This window comes from Cyphomyrmex costatus, unplaced genomic scaffold, assembly GCF_001594065.2.
Source record: "Cyphomyrmex costatus isolate MS0001 unplaced genomic scaffold, Ccosl1.0 scaffold59, whole genome shotgun sequence".
NCBI lineage: Eukaryota > Metazoa > Arthropoda > Insecta > Hymenoptera > Formicidae > Cyphomyrmex > Cyphomyrmex costatus.
In genome coordinates, this window is record NW_017280071.1 from 1,227,646 (window position 1) to 1,255,148 (window position 27,503).

At 33.4% G+C, this 27,503-nt stretch overlaps 4 protein-coding genes across 5 annotated transcripts; 1 reads left to right on the plus strand and 3 right to left on the minus strand.

Moving 5' to 3' along the window:
* Window positions 1-227: 227 nt before the first annotated feature.
* On the minus strand, window positions 228-1,702 carry LOC108779368 (uncharacterized). Its single transcript, XM_018546767.1, has 4 exons — window positions 1,544-1,702; window positions 1,210-1,393; window positions 952-1,117; window positions 228-384 (listed from the first exon to the last, which is right to left on the minus strand). Exons 1-4 carry the CDS (start codon window positions 1,700-1,702, stop codon window positions 228-230), a joined length of 666 nt encoding a protein of 221 aa, XP_018402269.1.
* A 2,614-nt stretch (window positions 1,703-4,316) lies between these two features.
* LOC108779369 (uncharacterized) lies at window positions 4,317-5,705 on the plus strand. Its single transcript, XM_083287337.1, is given in 3 exon segments — window positions 4,317-4,496; window positions 4,756-4,900; window positions 5,305-5,705. Coding segments are annotated over 3 exon segments (726 nt in total).
* A 2,136-nt stretch (window positions 5,706-7,841) lies between these two features.
* On the minus strand, window positions 7,842-20,106 carry LOC108779381 (transmembrane protein 8A). Of its 2 annotated transcripts, XM_018546790.1 has the most exons (6): window positions 19,941-20,106; window positions 14,094-14,326; window positions 12,681-12,964; window positions 11,092-11,730; window positions 8,888-9,800; window positions 7,842-8,196 (listed from the first exon to the last, which is right to left on the minus strand). In XM_018546790.1, the coding sequence occupies exons 2-6, from the start codon at window positions 14,273-14,275 to the stop codon at window positions 8,034-8,036; spliced, it is 2,181 nt and encodes a 726-aa protein (XP_018402292.1). In that variant the 5' UTR covers window positions 14,276-14,326; window positions 19,941-20,106; the 3' UTR covers window positions 7,842-8,033. The 2 variants fall into 2 exon arrangements, with proteins under 2 accessions (XP_018402292.1, XP_018402291.1); XM_018546789.1 differs by lacking the exon at window positions 19,941-20,106 and having other exon boundaries at window positions 14,094-14,392.
* Window positions 20,107-21,668: 1,562 nt separating this feature from the next.
* twisted (Protein O-mannosyl-transferase 2) lies at window positions 21,669-26,317 on the minus strand. Its single transcript, XM_018546792.1, has 14 exons — window positions 26,029-26,317; window positions 25,534-25,617; window positions 25,370-25,454; window positions 25,178-25,282; window positions 24,956-25,064; window positions 24,460-24,728; window positions 24,018-24,124; window positions 23,654-23,846; window positions 23,197-23,400; window positions 22,972-23,123; window positions 22,804-22,892; window positions 22,580-22,728; window positions 22,043-22,452; window positions 21,669-21,789 (listed from the first exon to the last, which is right to left on the minus strand). Exons 1-14 carry the CDS (start codon window positions 26,121-26,123, stop codon window positions 21,684-21,686), a joined length of 2,157 nt encoding a protein of 718 aa, XP_018402294.1. The 5' UTR covers window positions 26,124-26,317; the 3' UTR covers window positions 21,669-21,683.
* Between the last annotated feature and the right edge of the window lie 1,186 nt (window positions 26,318-27,503).

The following is a 27,503-nucleotide window of genomic DNA, read 5'->3' on the forward strand; positions in this document are numbered from 1 at the left end:
TCTTAAGCGCGACGAAATTTCACACCTCGTGCATCAGAATAATGAAGATCAGCCGTCCTGATGTAACTCATTCGTTATACTGTGAATGATTTTAAAATTGAACGTGAGACAGATTCGCCAGATTAGGGAATGTATGATTATAAAGGAATACTCAAACACCGCGCGCGCGCGCGATCAATAATATCCTATTCACAATTTACAATTGCGAAACGTCAAACATCATGGCATCAAATTACTCCAAATTGAACCATCATACTTTTAAGAATTTTTGGCGTCACAAAGCATTCCTTATACATGCGGCTGCAGTCGTGGTGCTTTTCTCGACCTACCCTGATAGCTTCTTGAAGGACTGTGCCATTCGTGAATTCCTTAAACCACTTGTGACTGTTCAAAATAATTTAAATAAATTCATGTAATTGAAATTTAATTCGAATATATATATTTTTCTTGATTAAATGATTAATGTGCTTTGTCGCTAATTTTAATGTTTTTATAATTGGACGAATCATATACGAGTGTAATTCTCAACAATCATTCAGAAAAAGAAAATCAAATTTTTACTCTTGATTTAATCGTTTTTTAATTGTTATTTAATTGTGTGTATATATATTTTCAATTATCATTCAATATTAATGATATTAGTTATCTTACTCTTAATGATATTAGTTATCTTACTTTAACATATACATTAACTTATCCAGTTTATTTCTTTAATATCTTTTCCTTCAAATCTAGTAAAGTTTATTACATGTATATATTAACTTGATTAAATTATTAATGTAGTGGATACTCATTAAATAAGCAAATAAGTTTTTCAATTTAAAATAATATTATTTAGTTAATTCTGAATTATAAAATAACACTTAAAAATCTCAAAAATATTTTATATACTAATAAGTTGTTAATCACTTATTATTAAGATTTATAATATGTATTAAAAGTTAATCGTACCTTGATAATCCATCGATAATCTTATCGGTACTCGTAGGATTGTCGGAATGACTCGCCTCGGAAATGATGGTGCAAATAATGCGCTGGATGCAAGGCGTGATGTACCGATTGCTAAACACGATTTCGTTTATTGTATCTCCCATTTGCGACCATTGCGAGTCGAGACCTGACACAAAAGTTCACACTCTAGGTAATTCAAGAGAATTTACAATAATTTTATTATCTTCACGGAGCAGTGAATAGGAATGAAACTTGTACTTCGATATTGCATTTCCGAGCCCGGCTTCGATAAAAGGGGCACCGCTAAAGTGAGAATGGCTGTTAGTACACCAGCAATTGACAATCCTTTCGTGTTGACATTAAGCAATGGTAACACCTCGCCATTCTCGCTTATATGATTCATCGGTATCGTGAAGAAGGGAACCGATACATCCCAAGTGATCTAGTAAAATTAAACAAGAAGATCTCTCAAACAATTTGAAGTCGAATTCTTCAGAAATGTTGAATAAAATCCGTTCAATTATGTAAGATTAATTCTCATAGAATTTACGTGTTCGAAAAATTTTTACTTAATCAACTGTGATGTACTCACTTCGACATCTCCACCTTTAGTGTCAAACGAGATGAATTGCGACTTTTGACCGTTAATATTCATGAACGTCCGCGATTTGCTGTCGCCAATTACTTGTACGAAGAACAGCGCGAAGGGTAGAAGAATCAAAGCGGCTGAATCTGTCGATGTGGCCCTCATGTTCAAAATCTCTTTACGAACAATTGAATTTAGAAATATATAGTTGAAGATAAAACGTTAACACTTCCTTTATCAGATTCTCGATATCCTCGACTTTCTGCCGCTCGCGAAGTAATGAAATGCATTTGTGTTACCCGAGTGCTTTTCAACCTAGTGCAGCAGACCCCCACTAATTTGCCCCGTTCGTAACAGGCTCGTTCGCCCCTATCAAAACAGGAAATACCGATTTCTCGTGACAGAATTAACGAACCTAAACAGCGAAATCTACAGAATAATGTATTATTAATTGCTGTTGCATTTCGCGAGTCGCTTTTACCTCTTATCGGGGAGAGATAAAAAAAGCCGAATAATTATGAGCGACTTCTCATGACTTATTATAAACATAAATTTTCACCCGGTGCTAGAAAAAGAGCAAATGTGATGACGAGTCAATTAGAGTTATAGACTCGGCCAGTTGTCGTAATTTTCAGTAAATTTCCCGGGGCACTGTCTAGAACCGACTTCTCCATCGAACTCGAAACGGGGGAGAACGCGACACGCGAACTTCGCGAAAGGGAACTTTGATTCGCACTCTGGCTTCTCCCCGTGCGACTTGCGAACATGCAACGCATAGACAACGAAATTTCTTTTCTGAGAAATTTCCGGAAGGATTCCGATATATGATCTCATAGCGTAAACTCTGCTACTTACATCCGCTTTCGCGGTTTCTTGCATTTAAATATTTTAATCCTACTTTCGATCTTTTGTTCGGTGATTTTTTGATTTGTATCTCTGTGACATTTATACTAAGTTTTGTAGAATTGGCAAGTCCACATAAGGACTAGAACACTTATATATATAATTTACTTAATTTTTCTGATAAATGAACGATTGTCATAAAAGCCATGTCGTAAAGTAGTTTTTACATTTCGTAAAGTAAATTTTTGTTCATGCTTTCAGGTTTGAGAATAGTATATGATTTACTTTATTTTAAGGTATTATAATTATTACTTAAACAAATTTATCATAATTGTGATGTATTTTTACCTTGCACTTTCGATATTTTTAACTTCAGACAAATAAAGTTGTCAAAAGTTCGATAAAGATAATCAGAATATTTTTGTACTGTGAAAATTATGTAATCATTTTTCTCTGCAATTTTTATTATAAATTAAAATATTTTTTTCTTGCAAATTCTTCTACAAATTTTAAGAACTTCTTGTCTATTACATGTACTTTCTATCGAGTTATTCTATTTTCTTCGCAAAATTGGAATCATTTAAAGCATAAGTTATTCTACATTATTTTATTCTACATTATTAATAAATAACGATTATTAAAATATTTAATTTCACTTTCCGAATCAAATTGCACCACATCATTCTTTGAAAACGTAATCAAAGTTACTAACTATACTTAAACAATTAGATAGATACAGAAGGCATAACCACCCTCGAAGTTCCACACATTTCGTAACGTGCTACAGGAAGTCGTAACACGGAGAAGATCACTTTAGCGCGCCACACGAGATGACGGAGACCGAAGTCGCGAAATTTTGCATGTCAAAAGTCAGTGAACATCTTAAGAGGACATTGTTGGCGGCCGGCCATTATTTCAGCCTCGGGATTTCGAACTGAGTAACCAGTGATGACGACGTGGTTGCAGGAGAAGAAGAAACGGCCTTCTCCTCGCTCGCGACGACGAAGGCGACGACAGGGAGACGTCATGCACCACGAAGACTTAACAATGAAAGCGAAACCGGGGCTTCAATTATCATTTACGACTTGTCGTGTTCAGACGACCAGAGCGACTATATATGACTGAAAGCAGACACCATACAGTCAGTCCGTGACACTGAATCGCCATATCTCATCCTAGGATATACCTCAGTTTCCACGTTGTATCTTAAAGAATTCATTTTTCTTTTATCACTACTAAAGGTATTTATTAGAACCACTTTTAAAAAATTACGTTTATATTCGCCCGATACGTGTCACGAGAAAGTCTTTGGCAAATTGCTACCTTGAAATCCTGAAAAATCTTTGGTTGGATTACAATTCTGGTTTAAAATAGACGAATCAAAATTTTATATCTGGATAGATCTGTTAGAATTCTATAATAAAATTAAGGTAATCGGAATTCTAATTAATATAATCTTCTGATTTGTTAGTTTTTAGCCAGATATTTTTCTTAGTATTTATTTAAGTTTTTTCTCAGATGACGTTTTGTATCTCGCGAAGTTTAACCGTGGCAATAAGCTGCTTCGCTATTCTGGTCAATGGCAGTCCGAAGTTCGATGATGGAGGGTAAGCTCATTTTAACGGTTACATTTTTAACAATATAAGGAGAATGTATTATTAAATACATAAATATAAAAGAATTAATATCCAATTTTCTTTTTGCAATATGCTCAATATTTCTTCCCAAACGTCACAGAAGTGCAAAAGATGCTTAAAAAGCATTAAAAAGAGCTTAAAAATTAGAAAGTAATTAAATACTCCAAAAAAATTAATGTAATTTTTTATCGTTAAAATATCTATGTCATGTGTCTGTATGTGCACGATCTATCGATAGATTTGTGCCGAGTTCCATCAGTTATATGGAAAAGCAGGCGAAGGCACAGGATCAGGTAGCTATGCCGTCGTCTCAGATTAAACAGCACGATGAAGCGTCGAAGCGCGAATCTGAGACAAACGACATTGCGGATCGTAGTCAGGAGGCACGATTTGGTTTCACCAATGTCGGAAGTACAGGAAGCGTAAGTATCGAATCGGATTTCTTTCCCTATCTTTTTCATGTTCTATAGATACCTATTGTTTTGGAACATAGTACCACACTTCTCTTCTTTTTCATCTCTTATTTCTACAATTTCTTTTCTCTTCTATTTCTTTTCCATCTCCTATTTCCATCCACCTACAAAATTTTAGAAATTTTCTTTAAAATATATATATATATATATATATTACTTCATCTTACTCTTTTTGATAATAACTGAAGTTAATTATGAAATTATCGGAAACTCATAGTGGCGTATAATTGAATTAAATTTACGTAATCGATTAAATCTGAATCAGGGTTACGGAGGCGTGTCACCTTATGCGCCGGCAAAAATAGATCTTGGAGGACTTCTCTTGGGAGCCATCATAGGTGTGGGATCGATCCTCATCATCCCAAAGCTGCTTTATATACTGTCGGGTACTTACGGCACATATGCGAGAAGTAAGTATTATACCTATTAATAAAATCTATATATATTGACTAAATCCCGCGTTGTTCATTTTATTTCTTCTTGGATTTACGTAAATCCAAAATAGGATTTACAAATCCTAAATTTCATAAATCTTTTCCTCATTAGACTTAATTTCATTATCAAAACATTTAACAATTTTCGCGCCACTATAAAAAAATTAAGAATCTGTTAGAATATTAACATAATCATTCAACTTAATGGATTTCTGATTCGAAACTTGATCAAATAACATTTAGAAAAATTCAAAACAACACGATATATCCCTTTTTCTTCAACATTTTCATTGAAAGACGATTAATTCTAAATTTTTCACAAGGAATGTTTAGCATCTCGTGAATATTCCGCTTTTACGGTATTCGTAAAATTTATGTAGGTGAAGATAATGGCTTCACGCAGACTCTGACGAGAATCGATGATGTCCTGGCCCGTCACGGCATCGATACAACCTCGTGCATGCAACGCGCGGTGTGCACCTATTCGCAGCAGGCGGCCACCGCAGTGGGCGACGAGGACGAGAAGAATGAAAATGAAAAGGATCAGAAGGCGACGTCCTTCGAGAAGATGGTGAACACAGTCACCACCAACCAGGTGTTCCGCACGGCCATGCAGGGCACAGCGATTGAGGAAGCGGTGGAAACCGGTAGGAACGGCAGAAACTGTTCAAGATCGTATCCACATTGCGGCTTCTCGATGGAGACCATGCTGTCACTATTGGCTAATGTTATCGCAACGGTGAACGCGCGCGTCGCGACGCCCACTAGTTCCTCGTTGTAATATATTGCTTATTATGTACTTTTTACTCTTCAAAAAAAGACGATTATAATTTAAACAGCACATTAAATGGAAAAAGAAAAGAAGCGCATAAAAAATAAGCTCGTGCTTGCGTGTACTACATTCTATGTGACAGAGAAATAGTAGACAGGATAAGAGTTTAATAATTTAACAGATAATACTGATATGTAGAATTATTTATCTTGAACGGCGATAGCTTCATTTTATTTCGTCGAGAATTACATTTGTGTGTTATTGTGTGTATGTTTGTAAATTAACAAAAGTGAAATCCTCGGCGCAACCCCTGTGCACTCAAGTGCGCTCAGCGTGACACGCTCTTCTTTCTCTCTTCGGCTACACGTAGAAAATGTTATTAGTCTAATACGGCTTTCACATTGAGGAAAATAGAATCGACTAGAGTCGCGATACGGTCTCAGGCGCATCGCGCTTAACACGTGTCAACAATCAGTACAGGCACTGCCCATGACGATGTCGTATTTATCTATATATGTTTATACAATATTCCCCTCAGACAACACAGCACGCATACACAAGCGCAAGGATGAATCGGAAAGTAAAGACACGATGGTATTCTCCACTTATTTCACTCTTCCGGCTTGTCACAGCAAGGCAACTTGAAAAAATGACTTCGTTTCATATTATCTACCTAGACAGCATTATCGCCTAGAAAGCTAAATTGCATAATAAAAAGAGAGAATATGTGAAATATTTATAATATCTAGAAGGGTCAGAAAATCCGCAAATTAATGCAAAAGTTAAAATAACAGATTTGTCTTTTTTAACATATCCTATAGAAGATGTGCTTTAAGTAGAAGAATATATAATTTCTGTATGTATTATAGAGATACGTTAGTTGTTAGTTATAAAATATAAGAGTCATGTATCTTTACTTTTTCATTCACTTTCGCATATTATTCTCGGAGCAGGACGTTCATGTGCGAGGTATTGATTCCTAGGAAAAAAGGACTCGTTCTTAAAAGATACATTTCTACGCTCGGATTGTCTTCACCAGTAAATAAAGATTAAATTATTTTCATATTTAATACGAAGAAAAATGAATATCGAGTACCTTCTACACAAGAGAAGGCAACAATGAGGAATGTATAGTTATTGAATATGGTATGCTTTCATAAAACACGTCTATCGTCAAAATGACGTCAAGAAATCGATCATACACAATACGTAATATTTAAAAATTAATAGTATGACAATAGTACTACAACAATAGTGTTATCATTAAAAGACTAAAGATAGCAAAAAACGCTCGTGTGAATAAAAAAGCACCATTCGCACGAAAATATCCTTCGTTCCTTCATCACGTTTCCAACATTTTACATAGAATTGGTCCTCGCAAACACGTCGCGACTGAATCAACAAAGTATAGCAATACATTTCTGTATTAATGCGATCGATTTTTCGGAATGTTAAAGTGCATTTCGAAAATTCTTCACGGAACAATTTTATAAAATTCAACATTAATTTCAGCAATAATTTATATTCTCTACTGATATTTTCGCATACAACTCTCAAATATTTAATAGCAATTTAATTCGACCGAGAGTTTAGTGAAGAACGAAAATATCTTAATGTCGATGTCACTTTCTTCAGGATTTGCTTATTACTTATTAAAATGAGCAAGAATTTCTTTCACGGACGACTTAACTTGATTTAATACTGTCGTTGAATTTATGTATGTTGTCGCATCTTATTGCTAAATGTGTATTATTGATAAATCTCATCGAGTTAATTCCGTCTTCAGAATACTCTCGATATGTCTATATACTGTCGATGCTTTTTTTAGAAGAATATCTCTTGTATATATATATATATATATATATTATATATATATAATATATGCGTAAGAGCGTCATATTCGATCGAACGAACAACTTTGTTACGAAGCGAATCACGAGTATACACGGTAAAGATGAGAAATAAATTTTTTTATAAGAAAAAGAACAATATAGTGTTTATATCTAAGTTTTAATCTATTATAATAATTCTAATAATAAAATGCACGTTCAATATATGTAACTAAATTGATATAAAATTATAAATAAATAATTCTTTCTTAAATTATCTTCAAAATACGATAATTTTCAACATATCTTTGCGTGCAAGATGCTATAATTAAAACTGGCGCTTGTGATTCTTGTCGTACAAAAGCCGGTTCATTAACGATATCTATCTGTATTTGTATTGTAATAATTTCCCTGATATCTTTGGTTACCTACTATCACATCTCTTAACTGCCGATACTATTTCGGTCTTCCTAAATTTTTTCTGGATGGGTACACGGCACTTTGACTATTACTTCATGTATTTGCGCTTCGGCAAAAGTAGAATAACCCCTATGGCGACGCAGATATGCCACAGACTATGAATGAGATAATAATTCCTGCGCGTTTGCAGGACTGCGTAACAAACAAGACCCAGAATAACAAGAAGAACTCCGGCCGGGAAGTAAATGGTCCTAGAAACAGAAATATTTTGTGTTGTAAAAAAAGCAGAAAGAATATAAAATGCAAGGAAAAATACAACTTCGGTCGGGCATGAAAAGATAACACTCCTAACTTTACTCCATTATTTTGACGTTACCTTATTATATATTTATATGTACATTCTCAAATAGCTTGCAGAGATAAATTTTTAACTAGAGTATACTACCAATTTCTGATGACAGAAAAACAATAAATTTCACATAGAGTCTGTAATATTTAATAATATCAGCAAACTGTTGTTAGAAATAGAACAAAACCTGCTGCTAATCTACTATCAGAGTGTCCGTGCGCACAGATCCTTATATTCGATTTCTACCATAAATCTGCTGATTTAGTATATTAAAGTAGACTTTGTCAAAGTAGACAGATTCTGAGCTTAATGCGGACAGAACATAAAACAAAACCTATAGATATTATATTATTTCTAGTTAGTGTCGACTAAGAGATTGCTATAGATTTTGCAGTGAATCTGATCGAATTTGCTACCAATCAGCAAATGTTAGCATTTTTCTAACTGGATTACAATGCTTTATTTATCTCGATTTAATTATCTCTATATTATATAACTTTTACTTTAACAAGCAGTCATTTTATTATACAATATTTTTAATGAATTCTTTGATGGTAAAAATTAATTTCTTCCTTCATGCTTTTCTTTCTTACCTATATGGACGCAAGGGATATTTGATGGTGCGCTTTCTCTTGCATCTAAGCCCCCAGGACAGTCCGATTAAAGCGGAACCAGTGACGGCTGGCAGCAGAAACACCCAGAGTGCCGTACGGTCCATCTCGGCACCCATCGCGAGTACAATCGCACCAGCTACTTGACAGAAAGCTGTCAATCGTGGCCCAAACGACGCTATTGCTACTAAGGTCACCCAGATAGCGAGCAACGCATTAAAAAAGTCGCAGAATTGTAGCACGCTTAATCGCATAATGCACACACTGTAGACCTCCTCACCGGCCTCGCAGGCGTGATAGAATGTAGAGAAGAACATGACCGCGACGTAGGCGACCGCTTCGGTGAAGTATTCGCGTCTTATAGCGACGTAGATTGAGCCAATGAAAGCAAAGTTGCTAAAGGTGAGGGCGAGTAGTTGAAGAAGTATGCCGCTGGTGCTGAGAACGTATGTGTTGTCCGCACAGTCGAAGCCACGATAACCACCTGTGCAGTGGCATGCCGAAAAGACGAAGCCGCCACTCATGTAGTGCATACACTTGCCACGATGTCCACAACGACCCTCGATGCACGGAGACGACGATACGATACTCTCCACCCGGACGGCAGGACAGCGCGGCAGACAGTCACACGTCTCGCACGCGACGTCGCCTTGCAAACAAGTACGACTGCAGGAACAAGAGCTGGTGCTGATATTGGTGCCGCTAAGAGTTATTTCTTTCGCTCCTTCCTTTTCCTCCTCGGGGCAAAAGACGCGAAGGCTGACGTACCAGGTGCCTGCCTCGGGGAAGGGCACGTGCACGTAAGCTGGCTCGGTCGCATTCACGTACATATCCGCCGTCGTGAGATTCTGCGCGCGGACGCAACCGCCGCCAGAAGTGATGTTTGTATAGTATCCTAAAGAATTTCGAAGGAACAGGGAAGATAAAATGGTGTGTGATGAAGAAGCTCTACATCTTAAAGTTTTAATTTTATATAAATTATGTATGCTATTTTTTTATACTATTATATATTAAAAACAAAGATTTATTATAAAATGTTGAGATATCTTACATCCAAGACAGCACAGTAATGTTTAAAAAATGTATTTAAAACGTTGTTGGACGTTTGGACATAAAAACTTCCAGATTAGATCCATGGATATTTTAAAAACGTTTTAAAAATATCCAGTATTATACCATTTTGAACTTCTTAAAAACGTCTATTTTAGGGTCTCTTTCGCCAACCTCGGTTAAGTCTAACCGACGGTTAAGTGTCAACCGTGATTGGTTCATTCTGGTCAAAGACAAATGCAATTGGATAATTCCATTGGAAAACCAACCTCGGTTAAGTCTAACCGACGGTTAAGTGTCAACCGTGATTGGTTCATTCTAGTCAAAGACAAATGCAATTGGATAATTCCATTGGAATTAACCATCGGTTAGACTTAACCGAGGTTGGTGAAAGAGCCCTTAGGGCCTCTTTCACCAACGTCGATTAACTTAATCGACGATTAGTCCATTGGAATTGACCAATCGCATTTATCATTTAGTTTTGACGACAGAAGCGATTCGTCAATTCCAATGGACTAATCGTCGATTAAGTTAATCGGCGTTGGTGAAAGAGGCCCTAAGGATGCAATGGACTAAAACTGAACTAAATTAATATATTAAACAACTTTTAGACCACAAATTTTAGACCAAACAAATTTGCAAGCTGGAAGCAAAAGGTTCCTAATCTTATCACTGCGAGCAGCAAGTTATTGTTGTTTGCCGCTTGTTGCGTGCTGTCTGAACTAAGTTTTAATTTGATAAATTTTCGCGTTACCGGAGATAACAAAAGTAATACTTCTTATATGCGATCTTAAAAAATTTTTCATTTGGCAAGTCAGCAAAAGCAACACGTCGCGAATAGAGAAAATATTTTACATTTTTTAATGTTCAAATGTAAACATACTTTGTACATTGAATAACGTACGTTTTTTGAAAATATTCGTACTAAGTCCATAGACATTTGGACCAGATTGAAACCAAATCTGAATGTCTCTCCAATGGATGTTCTGTGCTGTCTGGAATAAACGCGACTAATATAATCTAAGTTTATCTTCGAACTATATACTCGTCATAGGAAGTATATCGAATTTTCTATTTTAATCTCAAAAGAAATTAATCTATTAGAGATAACTTTAAGACACAAGTATGATACTCACCTAAGGAAATACAGGCCACGAGGACAATATTTTTTTTGTACTTCTCCTCCACGTCGATCAGTTTGAAGCCCAGAGTGACTGTGCCGCCGACATCGTACACTCGGCCGATCTCGAAGTTAAGGACGGAGAGAGCCTCGGAGGTCACATTAAAGGGTTGGGGCTTCGTGTCGTTGCCCAGCAGGTGTTCGTAGTCAAAAAGGAAAAATTCGGGGAAAGATTTTCGTGACAGCACCACCGGCGTCACCTGATCGACTTCGACATCAATTTGGGGGCTCATTGGCAGTTGCACCGTTACATTTGACGCATTTCCCGATAATAAACGAAAGGTCACGAAGTGGAAGTTGTCTACATAGGGCTTGAAAGATAACGACATTGCCGTGGAGTTGAGCAGGCCATCGGCGAGATTGTCCTCCGCCGTGACGTAGACGACAATGTTGCAATCTTCGCCGCAGGACGACTTCAGAGACAGGCTGAGATCCTCAAGACCGACATCCGGTACAAGATATTGCACTATCGCTGTGTCGGAGATTTCATCCAGCTGCACCTTATACTCAATCTCAGAATCTACTAATGACGTTGTAGCTGGCATCTCCACAAACATTTCGGCGTCCATTACAGTCTCACAGGACGCAGTGAGACCTGCGAACAGCAGTTTAGTGAGGTATCAATAACAATGCTGTCTAAAGAATCTGAATTTAAAACTTGTGTAAAATACAATGCAAACTAAAGTGGAACTAACACACAAATTAAATTAAAAGTAGAAGTCACTTTTATTTATAAATATCGAAAAACGATATTTGAAAAAATATTTTTAAGAAATATTTCTGCTATATGTCAAAAATATTGTTATTACAAAATTACATATCGGACACAAAACAAAATAATAAAAAGACTCCTGATAATTATAAACAATAAATAGTAAAAATAGACAATATGAGTCAGCATGGGAGACAGTGTAAAAATTAACAAATAATGTCGATTTTAATAAATTAATATAATGTCAAATAAAATGGTTCTAGATTTGAACCATCTTCAAAATAATAAAGTGTAGTCAATTTTTTAAAAATAATAATAGATTAAAATATATATCCGCATTTTTATATAACAGTCAAAAAATTAAAAATAAACATTAAAATTTAAAATATAAAAATGATCGCAAAAATAGAAATACAACTTTTCTACTTTTTATATTTTAAATTTTAATATTTATTTTTAATTTTTTGACTGTTTGTGTAAAAATACGGCTATATTTTAATCCATTATTAATTAAAAAAAAAATTAACTGTTCTTTTTATGCTAAAGAACTTAAAGTCAAAACGTACATTGTACATTTTATGTGATATTATATTGATTTATTAAAATCGATGTTTGTTAAATTATATACTGTCGCCTGCTCTGACTCCTATTGCATGTATTAATTGTTATTATCTATTGTTTATATATCGGTTGACGGTTATACATCAAATTGATCGGACTATACAAAACACGCGAATATATTTATTAAAATAAAATACTTCATACAATTAGCGCCTAATAGATAATAAATTTTATTTATTAAAGTAAATGTAACAAATTGCATTTTTCTCTACCTTGCTGCTTGATTTTTCCGTCTTCAGGATCGGTCCAGGATCGAAAAGCGATCGCATACCAGTCGCCCGCCGATGGAGCCTCTATCTTGATTATATATTGCTCGCCATCACTCTGCATCTCGAGACTATACTGTCGCCGACGTTTCTTCGTCTCTATCAGCTTTGCAGCCACCTTCGATCCATCGGGACAGACAAATGGCAAACTGGCAGATTTTAGATGCAATGAAATGTTGAGCGGTGTACAACTACCTATTCCGCCAGTCTTTTCTTCTTTTGCCGTGAATCTATAAAACACGATAAAATATATTCAAAAGACACTAAACAAAAAACAAATTAAGGGATATATAAGATTATACTTCAAATGATCTTAAAATATATACGTGTGTAAGATATATGTATATTAGAATGTAAGGGTGGGGCAGTAACTCTCTGTCCACTTAGAACATCTCCGCTATTTTAAGAGATATGAAATAATATATATACTGATGTTATATAACATCAGGAATACAATATGATACTAATACTAATTTTTTTATAAGTGGAGGCACTTCGGAGATTTTAAAGTCTCTATTTTTTTAATGGAAATATATGATTTTTATACTTAATATGATTTCTCTCTAGTTATTCTGCGTATAAAAGTTCACAGAATAATTAGAGAAATCTAATTACATACAAAAACTCATATAATTCCATTAAAAATAATGAAAATGATCCAAAGCGCCTCTATTCATACAAAAATCATTAGTAACATATTGTATCTCTCTTGATGCTATACAACTTCAGTAAATTTATTTCATATCTCTCAAAATAACGGAGATATTCTAAGTGGACAGAGTTACTGTCCTATTCTGTGTATGTATAAAAACAATTATTCAGATATAAATTTTTAAAGCTGCTTTTAAAAATTAAAGAGAACTAATGAGGATAAATAACATTTGTAGAAAAATAGTGAGGAAAAATAAAATTCCGTTGTTGCATGGAAAGAATGATTTTACTAAAGTATTTAAAAATTTATTAGATACAAACCTGAAAATAATTTGCTTTGGACATCAAAGTAATTATGCAGGAATCTCAAAATAAGCAATGTTACAAAAAGTTTTGACCAATTAGAACATTTTACGTAATTATTTTAATGGTCCAACAAAATTATTTTTAGCTCTGCATCTAGTTAAATTTTTAGATACCTTTATTTAACTTTGTGTAACTTCCTCTAACTGCACGCGTTAAATACAACAAGGATAAATTTTTCCCCAAGGTAGAAACGCAAAAAGTGAAAAATTTCTTCATTACCCTAAATGATAAAAATGTTTTCTGTTTACGTTTTCACTTTAACGAAAAAATTATACATATATAATCGCTATCTTAATTTCAAAAAAGAATTCTATACTGATTTTTTCTCGATTAGATACGTACTTGAAGAGAACCGCGACGGTACGTTCGGGTACATTGAAGTGGATGATCGAGATGTGACGATAGGCATAATAATCTACCAAAACATTGCTTGGTTGTTGGGCGATCTTCTCCAACTTGCCGCACAACCCCTGCTGGGCCGCAAGCGTCCATGCCAGCAGCACGGCTAAAGCGCTTTCTCGCATATTCCGACGTCTTACTACATAAGGAAGGTGTCCGTTCGGTTTGAAAAATTGCTGGGAGAGAGAAGAAATAGAAAATGCATTACGCGATCAAAGAACAAATTTTCTTATTGGGAGTAAAAATTAGTTTGGTCCGTTTTTTTGTTAAAAAATGAATTTATTTCAAAATAAAATGAATGAACAGATTAATTAAAGTATTGTCCATCGCTGGCTACTACTTTTTCCCATCTCTCAGACAATTTTCGAATTCCATCTCGAAAAAATGACTCGTCTTTGGAGGCGATCCAATTTTGGAGCCAATTTTCGATTTCTGCGAAAGAAGTGAACCGGTGACTTGCCAAATCGTGTTGCATCCTTCGGACAATCAGTAATCAGAAGGAGCAATGTCCGGAGAATACAGCGGGTGCGGTAAAACATCTCATTTGAGCGTTTCTAAATATTTTTTTACGACTTTTGCGACATGAGGCCAAGCGTTGTCATGAAGAAAAAAAAATAATAATAATAGAGCACCCAATTTCCTTGTTTTTGAATCATTTCTATGGCTCTCAATTGTACAGAAACGGCTTGTTAAGTTACTCCCAATGATTCTGCAAGCTCCTCTTGCGTTTGAATCTGATCTTCTTCGAGTAATGCCACTAATTCTTTGTCTTCGAATTTTTTTGACTGTCCAGAGCAAGGCTTATCTTCAACGCTGAAATCTCCACCCTTGAAACGTCGAAACCATTTTTTTCGCCAGGGCTTCAGCTGCACTTTTCTTCCAATTAAAGCAGAAAATTAAAATCTCCCGCAAATGCTGCTTGGTTAACACAAAATTCAACATTTCAAACCTAGTAAAAATTAAGATTTTTGTATGAAACTCAAAGCGATATAAACTGAATATTATTAGCAAATGTCTAACCTCTCTGAAACCGCCAAAATCAGCTACTATGAACCATTCACAACAGCCGGAACCATTTGGAAAACGGACCGAACTAATTTGTACTCCTAATATTTCCTTTTTTGTGCAATTTAGAGTCGATTGTGTTCCATCTTCTGATAAACTATGTGGTAATTTACCTACTGGATAAACAAAAGAGTAAAGGTCGATTGTTCCATAGCTTCAGATAGAAGGCCCGCACATACCTTCCGTTTTCCGTAACAGTAACCATAAGACCGCAAGAATTAGCCAATCACAGTCGAGAATAATTCTTTTGAACTCTTAATTCTGATTGACTGATTCTTACGGTATGTCTTTTGGTTACTGTTACGAAAGGTGTGTGCGGCAGTCCATGGATTATGTAGTAATTTACTTATCGGATAAATAAAAGAGTAAAAGAGAGGGTAAGAACATAAATGATTATAATCTATCAGAACAATGTATATTCTAGTATATTCGATTTCTGATAGGTTAAAACTGTTATTCCTTATTCCTTTCAATTGTGGCTGCATGCTATAATAAATAAAAACTATCTTCAAGTGCAAACTAAGCAGTCTTTCCTTTTTTTTATTCTAACATATATTAGTTTCACTATACGATTATGGCGATTGCATTGTTGTTAGTCTAGCTGCGAAAAGAATTCCAAGTAAAATCCACTTATTCTAATAATAAAAAATCCATAAAAGTCATTCTACATAAGACGTGTCACGGTAAAATGTTATGCCATTTTTTAAATTTTTCAGGAGAAAGATAAACTTTATTTCCTTGAAAAAGTATACCGTCTATGAAAATCAATTTAATAATAAAATAAGCCAAGAAAAGCCCACGCGAATATTGGTCTGCAACGTTGATTTATTAAAAGAACATTTACTTGATTAACAAACTAAGAATAGCAAACGTTTCGACCGAATTTTCAGTCCTTTCATTTGCTTTTATTTTAAACACATAGTTTCATTAATAATTGCGTTGAACTCGTACTACAGTAGATTATTATTAACAGTCTAGATGTTCGTAATAATCATTCTGACCATTGTTTACAACCATCCAATGGATTTGTATTGACATCTGTTCCGTTGCGGTAACATGTTGCGGATTACGTACAATTATTTTAATTCGTGATGAGAAAAATATTAGAATTATTTTATATGTTGTACACTAAGAAAAGGATTTGGTAATAACTGTCAAATGTTTAGTGAAATAATACCAATTAAATATTTGGTTAATATAACTAAACATAATTTTACCTTCAAAAATATTTAGTTAATATTACTAACGCAACGGTGTAATATTGTATTTATAACTTACTAAATAATTTAACATTAAGTTGTGATATCATTTAACAAAGAATCTGTGTTATTATTGGTGATTTTTAAAAATATTTTTTATTTTATAAAAATATAAAATATCTGTTAATGTTTATATTCAATTGCAATATATATGGATATTGTTTCGTTAGTATTAAAAAATCTCAAATGTTACGAGTAATCGAACTTGTTACTATCTATACATACATATAATACATATTCCGTTTATGAAATTTTTATTTTTTTGTGTTCTTGTATGCAATAAATATTTGTTTTGTAAAATTGCGTTTTTTCTCTTAAACTATAAAAATCTAAAATCGATGTTCTTGAAGATATTTATCATAATAACCTGTGAAGATATTCTAAAATGATCTGAAGAAATAATTACCTTAATCACATTTAATTAATTACACTAATCTCTGAGATGAGCAAAGTAAATTTGGAAAAATCTCAGAAAATATGACATAATTTTAAATATCCTAAGGTAATTTTGGATAATATGAGATAGTGTTCAATAATCTTGAATAATTTGAGGTAGTATTAGATAATCTTAAGTAATTCGAGATAATTTAAAGGTAATCCGTATAAAGAGTAATTTTGTATACTATAACCGCTAATGACTAACCCCTCTTGGTCCAAACGTTTACTATTCTTAATTTGTTAATTATTCATGTACATATATATCTAATCCTTTTAATAAATCAACTTTACACGCCAATATTCGCGTGGGCTCATCTTGGTTTATTAATTATTTTATTATTTTTTTATTACCACTTCAAAAATTCTATTAACAATTACTGTAAATAAAAAATATGAGCAATCAGTCTTTGCAAAAAATTTTAATTAAGCAGTTCTAATTTTTTAAAAATCATGTTGAAGTTGAAACGTCTCTCATTACATAAATGTCTCTCCATAATTATTTGATTCCATATTCTAAGGCTTAAATAATTTTGATTGGTAACTATATCCTGTTTCTACCATTTACATCCTTCTGGCGAACTTTCCATCGAGCTTTCAATTAATAACTTTAGATAAAAATTATTTTTCTGCATTTCTGCTTATAAATAAGAGTATTTTCGATGCTCCAAATCGGACAAGGAATAATTCCTATACATTTCAGTGAAAAAGACATGTAATCTTCATAAGACTTGTTTAATCATTACTTAAATAAAATTTCACGGCGTTCTTTTTCGCGTTTGGAACGGATCCAACTGTCTTCTTGCATCTGACGGATGAATTTTATATAACTCATTTAAGAGATTGAAGGAGCAGTAGATTTATGTGTGTATGGTATGCATCGTCAAGTAGGTCAGATTCCATTGTTAATTCACACTTCCTGCGGCCGACAGTGCAAGAAGCAACAAGCTGTCCACATGCTTATCGTCGAAGAAACGTGTGAATGACGTTAATGTTGAGCGTCGCGAACGATTCCTTTCAATTCATTCTTGAGATTATTTTACATTCTCGATAGCCCGAAAGGATTATGAATCCTTTCGTGTAATACGGAAAATCCAATCTACGATTTAATTACCATGAGTTATGTGGTGGAAAATTAAAATCGTGGGATTACGAGAACTGTATATTTAATTTAAATTTGCAAAAAAATCCAGAGTTAATAAATTTCCGTACAAAATCAAAGGGAAACAAAAGCTTTGTGTCGCTCATCGCTAACAAAATACAATCGGCGATTATTAATAGTGAAAAGTAATTTAATTGCCGCTCTATATATTATTATTATCTGCGCCTGAAAAAATGATATTATTTGATGTAAAAAATTAACAAAATATTTAAAAGCTTTATATATCAACTGTATATAAATAAAAGTCTTGAATTTAATTTAATATAACGTACTACGTAAAATTCAATTTTATAAAATTCAACGCGCGTAATGTTCACAGATGAACAGATTTATTTTTTTTCCTCTTTTTTCCAATATAGAGAAAAAGGAAGAAAGATAAATCATACAAGAAATTTAGCTAAAAAGAACAGATCTTTGAAAAGGCTAGACTTTTCTGTCGAACATATCACGTGACTCATAATCGCTCGATATATGTATAGTATAAGATATGTCGATGAATCGACGATTGTGAAACCGGGCAGAGTCACAAAATGACAGCTGTGCATATATCACGGATTAATTAATCCGAACTATTCAGGATGCACCAGCCAAAGCTATTGAATAAAACATCGACAATTGATATTCGATATCGCAAAAACGAAATCGGTTACCGATATTCCACTTATCTATTCGTATATTCATACTTATTGTCGTTTCGGAGTGACGTGACTAACAATAAGTAATCTATAATTATACTTTTTCATAGAGAGCAATGTTATCATGACAGAAGGTCAAAGATACATCCAAGTATCTTCGAACGTTTTTGAATAGCGATTAAAGTAAATTATTCGATTTTTATTTTATTATTAGTTTTTTAAAGAGAATTTGAATAATTCATAATTAAAAAATTCAAACTTAAAAAAGACTAAAATTAATAAAGTAATACGAGAAATCGAATTAATAAAAATTGAAAAAACTAATGGAATTTTAAACTCTGCTCAAAATAATCTTATTAAATGATAAAATTAAACGAAATTTAAAAAATTTAAAATTTTTGCATCTTTTTTATGCTTACATTTTTAAAATTATAAACCATGTATTTTTTTATCATTAAAAAACATAAAATAAATAAATTAATCAATGATTAGGCACATAAAACGAGATTAAATCTCAAATTTTTATAATAATTAGGTATTCGAAATTTAAATAAAAAATGAATTATTTAAAAACTGACGAAACTTTCTTTTTTTTATAAAATTTAATTCTAAACATTATTCAGAACTTTGAAATAAAAACTTATTACAAGGTCTTTTTTCATATTGATCTTTGTTTTACAATAAAAAAAACAATCAATATTATTTCGTTTTCAACGTACTTTATCGTGTTCTAATCTATGATCGTTAAAACGAGATCGAATCTGACGATTAGAATATGGCACAAGCGGTTGTTGAATAAGATCGATTCAAATCTATAAACTTACCTTTTTATGTGTAAAGAGTAATTAGATTTGTTTAAAAAAAAATTTTTGCTAACGCAAGAATATTGTAAGCACTATGTCTTTTATTATATCCTAGCAACAGCAATTGTGCGCATTATATACACAATATCCAAGATAATCGCGTCTTCGCTTCACTCGCCTCGTGCACGAGACGCTCTCGGTGCGTCGACGCCTTGCGCAAGTTGTCGTCGCGACGCTCACGAGGTCCGCAACGAGCACCTTGTCTGACAGTGAAAGTTCTTCACCTGGATGAGGTCCAATCGTGATGCGATTCCAGCAACAAGTGCTTACGCACGAGCAATCGCAATCGCTCTATTTAAACGGAGCAGATCATATCTCTCTTTGCACGGCGAAGTCACTGATAATTTCGCGAGCGATTTCGTTATCCCTACCTATTTTCGTGAGCCCGCAATATGTCAGGCACGAGCGGTGTCGCCGATGCGCCGCTGATTGAAGCATCCGCTGATCCACCGCGACGCTGGACACCGACCACGTCCGGACGACTGTCTTGCGACGGGTCGCCGGCGCGGGGAAGCGCGCACTGACCGAGTATCTGAGAGCGCGTCTGGCCCTGTCCCTCGGTATCGTCGTCATCGGAGGTGGTGGAGGCGGTGACGGCGGCGATACCGCAACGGACGATGCGGTACGCGTGCGTTCACTTCTCAATATTCGTAGTAAAAGCTCGCGCGCGCGCGATAAGCTCGTACGGTACAGCTTTTAAGCGCGGAGCTTTTAAACTCGACAAGTCTTTTGGCGGCCATCAAGCTCAAACCTGGGAAGTCAACAATTCAGAGTATTACACATAATTTTATTCCAGTTGTTCGCCAAATATTAAACGAATATAAAGTAATACCTGTTCTCGAGTATTTCCGAATGAAATTTCTGAACACAGCTTTGCAAAGAAAGAATCTTCGAAAGATAAGCCTTCTAGTTTAAAGATACTATTTTACGTGGATTTCTATCTGATATTGAGCTTTCAAATTATATTCGTTCCAGCACTCGTTCCTACTTTCGAGCTTTTCATCCGTCCAAATTTTCTAGATCTTAAAATTATGTATCTTTTTCCAGCGAAAGCTTATACTTTACTGGAACAAGAAACACCGTATTGCTTGTCGGTTACCCACGCGCTTTCGTCATCGATAAAAACGCATAAATGTATACGCATATACAAACATACGCGTTGCCTTCGATGTGACGTGTAATTTCAATGTGTATATGGTCACTTCTATTGACCTGCGTATCTCCACAATAATTCTATAATTCTATAAATGTATACGAGTAAATGATCATTTAACAAAATAAACATCCGACTAGATTTTGACGAATTACGATGATCGTCTTATGTCCATTTCTACCGATATGTAGATTAATATTAATTTTAGTTTATTATTTTTTCTAAGAATTAGAAAAAGATAAAAAGTAAATTAAACTAAAATTAAAGTTAATCTACATTGATAAAATATTAAGACTTTTTTCACAGAGACAACTACAGATAGCATATGCAGTATATTCTTGGCAAACAGTGGCCAATATGTGACCGAAAGTGAACATAATGGAAGCTTATCTTGCAGCAAATGTGCCTATATACACGTTCTATGTATACAGTTATATTATCGTTGCAATATATTACGATATAAATGGATGATATATTGCGGCAGAGTGATGTTATCGCTAAGAGCGTGCTGGGCACGCACAAAATACAACATGATAATCCGGTTGTGATATCAAAAAACAAATACATAGACGGATATGTCGTATTGATCTTTGCAAATACGTTCTTGGAAGAAATTGTAAAGGAATCCCATTTTTGACAGAATGATTATGGCATGACTGAAATACTCACACATACAACACTGTTTTACTATTAAACTATTTTAATATTATACGAACAGATTGTAAAAAATATATAACATTGTAAAAATTATACATATATAATTTGTAGAAAATATAAATAGCATAAATAAGATGAGCATTTTCAATATCTCAGTCATTGTCGACGATGTTAGTATTCTTATACACACAATGTTATTTGTGTATACACATACAGTATAAAACGATGTAAAATATACTAATCACTAATTATACAATGAAAAAAGTATATGTATAAAATACTTTGCGTTGCGTTAAGTCAGATTTTAAAATTCCCAAGATTCCATCCATCTTAAAGAATGCATTGAGCTGTCGGGATCCATAGCAGACGGACCGTCCATCCCGTAAGCCAACGGCGAGAACAGATAAAAGCTGTAATTTAAATTTAAAATACAATTTGATCAACTCTCTCTCTCTCTCTCTCTCTCTCTCTCTCTCTCTCACACACACACACATAGAGTTCTTTAAAAAATTTTTATTAAAAGATTCTTTTAATTAGAGTTCTTTTAAATTTTTATTAAAAGATTCTTTTAATAAAAATTTAAAAGAACTCTAATTAAAAAAAAATATGTATTACGAATTATTTCATTTTGAGATCAGAATTTGAACAAAAGTCAACCTTTACCTATACACAGTACCGGAGATTACAGTTCCTAACGTGACATGATAAAACGTATTTCCCACTTTGCCGGGTAACAGCAACAGGAAGCACTCAATGACGTGATTCAATGTAATCCCGGTCAACATGGAGCTGTACAGTAACGCTGGGAAGTAATGGTGAAAGTACAGTACCCTGGTCATTGCCCAAAAAGGTGCATAATGCAAAATCCACCCGAGAAAGAGCCACTTGCCGGCATGCGTTATTTTGCTCCACTGTTTGAGCATGATAGCACCGTCGATACAACCCCGTTGCTCTTGCACGGAAGCATGGACGTAAAGAACTATAAATATTACGAGGAAGACTATGTTCCCCCACCAAATGATAGGATTGCCAAGTAAATATATCCTTTGATTGTTCCCGGAAAAGAATTGCCCCTATGGAGAAAGGTAGGAGTTTCTTTTAGAATTTGCCTCTTCAAAGCAATGATATTAGCAAATAATAGTACATGAGTACTAGTAAATAATAAATATATAAATTGATAGTATATACAAATTGATTTACTCTATAATTTATAGGCCACTGCCACGGTCGTGAGGACACCTCTCCTTCCTTCACTTTTAGATCCGAATTGCCTTGTAACATCACGGCATGCGACTCCAGAAATCTATCAAGGAATCCTGGCGCATACACACGGAAACTGACGTTTGGTACTAACGAAACAGTACAATGTTATACATTGCGTTAATTATTAATGATAAATCCAATAGTTTGTGTCGCTCACTTACATTTGGCATATTGATTGTCCTCGATGTTCCATAATCCATTTTTATCTCTCATATTAGGATTACAGGAAACTTCTTGCTGACTGTACCCCCTAGATAAATTAAAAATTCATTGAAAATTTTGTTTTACGAGAAATATTTAAATTTAATGTCATTTTTATTGCTATTAACCATTTCGGTAACGTTTTGCCGCTACACGTTAACACACAATGATGAAGATAATGCACAAATTTTAATTTACTTGTCACTGTCTCAACTATGTCGCCGTCCCTTCCATTTGTTATCAGTATTTTCCAAACGTCGTTAGCATCGCCCGTACCGTTCTGTGACATAAATAAAAAATATGATTAATAATAAACTCGAAAACAACGCACAATCATATTAAAATCATCTTACTTCTCCGTATCCAGTAACTTGATAATGCTTTTTTGATATTGGCGCGATCTCCTTGTGTGAATGTAAATTCCGTCTCGTCGTAATGTGTTCTAGACGTACGAGGTCGCCGTGTTTAACTAATTCTGGTTCTGGCGATATCACGTCCATATCGAATTTCTTCACCAGCCATAGATTATTATCGTCTTTGTGAGAATAGGTCGTGATCTGTAATCAGATATATACATACATAAGATACTAGGAACTTAGTTTCATTTAACGTCGCCTACTCAAATCATTATTCTATTATATATTACATGCATTTTCCAGTCTTTCCGGCTAAAATAAAATGTACATAATTTATTTCAATATTTAATTTTAAGACTTATAAATTTATATATTCTATATGAATGCATTTTATATTTTACTTTTTCTTTTATACAACTTTGTACTAAATGCAAGTATTCGTATGTATAACAACCTGTTGTTGTCTGGCGCCGATTCCTTCTGGATATAAATGCCAATGAGAATGCAAGTAACCACCACCTGTGCGATGATTTTTTAATGTAATAGTAGCACCGTATGCCAATTGTCGCGGCATTGTCGCATTATACAGTGAATTTCCGCGTAATAGCGACTGAAATTCGGAACTGTAAAAGCCATCGCCACTCCCACTAAACAAAACAATATTTATTTGTAAATTAAACAATTTGAACAAATTATATAACTTATATATAACCATAGCATTCTGAGAAATAAGGAAGAATTATATAACACCAAATTTATAAAAATATTAAACGTTAAAAATAACAGACTATACTTTGTTGTGATGCAATAATTCTTACCTTTTATTTAAAACGGAAAGATGAATATAAAAAAATAGCATGTAAAGTAAAACTGGTAATAGGATGAGGCAAAAGCATCTTGCTAACAAATGTTTTCCCACATAAGACTGCAAAAAACAAAATCGAAATCGTTCTTTGGAAACTTAATCGTTTATTCTCTCAGTCTCTTTCTAATTATTAAATTATAGTATTACAAACTTATTATTTAGCTCTCATTAATCATTAACATATCAATTAAAATACAAAACCCCCACTAATTATGACATTACCTTTACATACAATACTGGTATAATGATTAATTATTTATTTTGAGTATTAAAAGCACTGAGCAATAATGCTTTTTTAATATTCAAAATAAGTAATTGAGCACTATCTGTCAGTATTAAGTTGTATTTCTGTAAGAATAAAAGCCTTGATATTGAATTCTCGTGAAATGACTTACAATAGGCTTAGATAGGTCACCCAATTCTCGCCAGAGCTCGTACACAGTGTAAAGACCCACAAGCAGAACAACAAAGAGCCCAACAAATTTTACGCTGATTGTACATGCGAGTGAAGCTCCAGTGAATGATAACCACGACCACCATGATCGTGTAAACGGTCGATCTCGAAGAGATGCTACATGCGCCATGCCCCATGTTGCACACATCATAAAACATAACAATATAGGATCCAAAAGAATATACTGATTCAACGTCAACAATCCTACGTCTGCAAAGAAAAATTAATCAAGTTTTAAATGAGACACGCGATGGTCAAAATTATACTAATATCGAGATTAATATAGACATATTTTTTAAATAAATTTGTCTCAGAAGTAAGATAGCGTACTGTTACTATTGTACTTTCAACAGTTTTATTTCCAATCTTATTAATAAATTATTTTATTAATTGTTAAAATTCAAGATTATCTACATTATAAGAACGTTATGATTTACCGCACAAGATGAAAAAGGCAGCAAGTGCAGATGCACAAATTGACTTAGTAAGGTCCCATACAATGAGATATGATAGAGGGACAGTGGATGCACCCAGAATTGTACAGAACTAAGACAAAAATGTTTCTGATTAAATTTTTACTCTAATGTCTTCGATAATTTTTCTAAATTGTTTGATAAATCTTGTTTTATTTGAATTGAAAAAAAGCTTGTTCAACTTACAATTCTCATGCCAACATAATGGACATTTTCAAATTTATCTCCTGGTTTTTCAAAAGCAAATGTCCCATCATAGCCCGTTATGTATCCCGACAAAGCAATGAGCATCTAAAATAGAATAAAATATTTTTAATCTCATAACAATTGAATTTTTGGCCTAAAAAATATATGGATAGAATTTTCTTTAAAACATACCTTTCCTAAAGGTGGATGTACGTCAAAGAAAAACGTTCTGTTTATATACCAACTGCCCATTTTGCCGAAATGTGTTTCATCCCAACTGAAAGACAGAAGAACTTTCTTTAAAAAAAAAAAAAAACTGAAGATATTTTTTAGAAAAAATCCTTGATCTCTCTTACCATACATGCTGAGGTTCAGTAACTTTATAAAATCTAGTGATTAAGGTAAGTATAGTTATACCTCCAAATAAAAGCCACCAGTTCCTGTGATCATAAAAACAATTTGCAATTGTATTATAATATCTTACCTACTTTATGCTAATATCTATTGTAGTAAAGAATAATATTTTCATATATTTTTTGTAATAATTATTACATTCTGTAATTTATATTAGTAAAGAACATTTTATAGAAAAGGAAACAGAATATAAAACATAATTTTTAGAATAACTTATCGAGAACAAGATGAAAAAAAATACATGGTCTCTCTCTCTAAAATTTTAATCATTTTCATATACTAATAAGAAATAGCAATAAATAAGTAATAATAAGAAAAATATAATTAATCAAAAAACAAAAGAGTTGTGACATGTAGATGTATTAAAAAGAGTAAATACAATTGAAATAACTACATAATTCTAATTATCATTCTAATAAAATTATAATTATACATACGTCTTACTCTCTTCCTTTTCACTCGTTTTCGAGGTCGTCACATTTTTCAGTTTGCAAGCGGTGTCTTGAGTAGCGCTTCTCATATTTTGCCTCATTATTTACTTGACGAGTTGTGGAATATGTCGCTGCATTTGGAGTGAAATAGTCGCAAATAAACAATAGTAACAGCCAAATGTACGATCTACTGAATTATACTACAGCAATTATTAACTTAGCGTTTCAAGACAAATATTCTCGGATTCTCCATTCAACACTCCGTTACACGACACGTCAAATAACTGCTATCAGTACTGTTTTCTTCCGCGTATGAAGAACATGGCAAGATGTAACCAATAACCAAGAAGGCACAACTCATGTAGAAATTTATATTGTTTGATTATTCCGATTATTTATGAAAACAATTCTATAATTTTTTTACGATATATATAATATTAAAAACAATTACAAAAATTAAGTAAAAACATTATTTTGACGTAAATATACATTATGTATAAAGCATAATAATATAATAAATTATTCATAACATTTTATATTGAAATTTTAGTAATATCAGAGAGAAGGCTGAGAGCGGCCATCCCCGGGATTTAGCTGTTACTATATTTTAAAACGCCACTTATGTCCACAAAACGTGGACATTGAACTATGTAGCCAATGTCCAAGATCGTGTCGGTAATGTCAAAGATTTATGGTTTGAATCTTCCCTACGTCCATGATTTAAAAAAAAAAGCCTCTGAGGTAGAAAAATTGGAACTAAAAGGGTCAAGTAACCAGTAGTGGGGATATTCAAATCTATACGCGCATAACAATATGAATATAACCGGTTATAATAGTAAGTTCCTGAGCAATGTGTTAACTGATGTTATTAACATTATTTAAGTTTGCATTATTTAAGATAGAGAAATATACCATTTATCAATCTATAATAATGCATTCTTAAATAATGGTAACAACATTAGTTAACACAATGCTCAGAAACTCTCTTAACACAATTTGTCTAATATTATTAAAAACTCTTTTATTTTTATTAATATTTATATAATAAATATATTTTTTTTTATACATTATTCAAATATTACTATAAAAGTTACAAATAGTTTTCGATAATTTCATTTTATTTTTTTATTACTAAAAATATAATGCAACACATTTTCCCGTCCCACTTTACAGACTGCGGACTGTCGGATATATAAATATTGAATACCCGGTGTGGTTAAAAAATGTGATGCATATCATTTTCATGATCCACAGCATCATACACACAACAAATCGCACTTAACAATATATTACAATATTTGCAATATGTGCATTAATAGTATGTATATAAATATATACGGATAAAATTTAAACATAAAATTACTAACAAAGAAAAAACGAAAGAAGCAATTGAGGAATAAATACTAATAAAACAAGGAGGGAAGAATCAATTAAAAACACCAAAACAGTTGTAATACACCCTCTTGGATTTCTATTATTTG

What these genes read in the sequence shown, in the direction of transcription:
- LOC108779368 (XM_018546767.1), bottom strand. Translation starts at nt 1,702, where the DNA reads ATGAGGGCCACATCGACAGATTCAGCCGCTTTGATTCTTCTACCCTTC. An exon ending in CTAAAGGTGGAGATGTCGAA is followed by an intron (nt 1,394 to 1,543) that starts GTGAGTACATCA and finishes TAATTTTACTAG; the next exon opens with ATCACTTGGGATGTATCGGT. An exon ending in CTCGGAAATGCAATATCGAA is followed by an intron (nt 1,118 to 1,209) that starts GTACAAGTTTCA and finishes CTTTTGTGTCAG; the next exon opens with GTCTCGACTCGCAATGGTCG.
- LOC108779381 (XM_018546790.1), bottom strand. Translation starts at nt 14,275, where the DNA reads ATGCGAGAAAGCGCTTTAGCCGTGCTGCTGGCATGGACGCTTGCGGCC. An exon ending in ACCGTCGCGGTTCTCTTCAA is followed by an intron (nt 12,965 to 14,093) that starts GTACGTATCTAA and finishes CGTGTTTTATAG; the next exon opens with ATTCACGGCAAAAGAAGAAA. An exon ending in CGTGGCCTGTATTTCCTTAG is followed by an intron (nt 9,801 to 11,091) that starts GTGAGTATCATA and finishes GAAATTCTTTAG; the next exon opens with GATACTATACAAACATCACT.
- twisted (XM_018546792.1), bottom strand. Translation starts at nt 26,123, where the DNA reads ATGAGGCAAAATATGAGAAGCGCTACTCAAGACACCGCTTGCAAACTG. An exon ending in ACTGAACCTCAGCATGTATG is followed by an intron (nt 25,455 to 25,533) that starts GTAAGAGAGATC and finishes TCTGTCTTTCAG; the next exon opens with TTGGGATGAAACACATTTCG. An exon ending in ATCTCCGGTACTGTGTATAG is followed by an intron (nt 21,790 to 22,042) that starts GTAAAGGTTGAC and finishes TTTAAATTACAG; the next exon opens with CTTTTATCTGTTCTCGCCGT.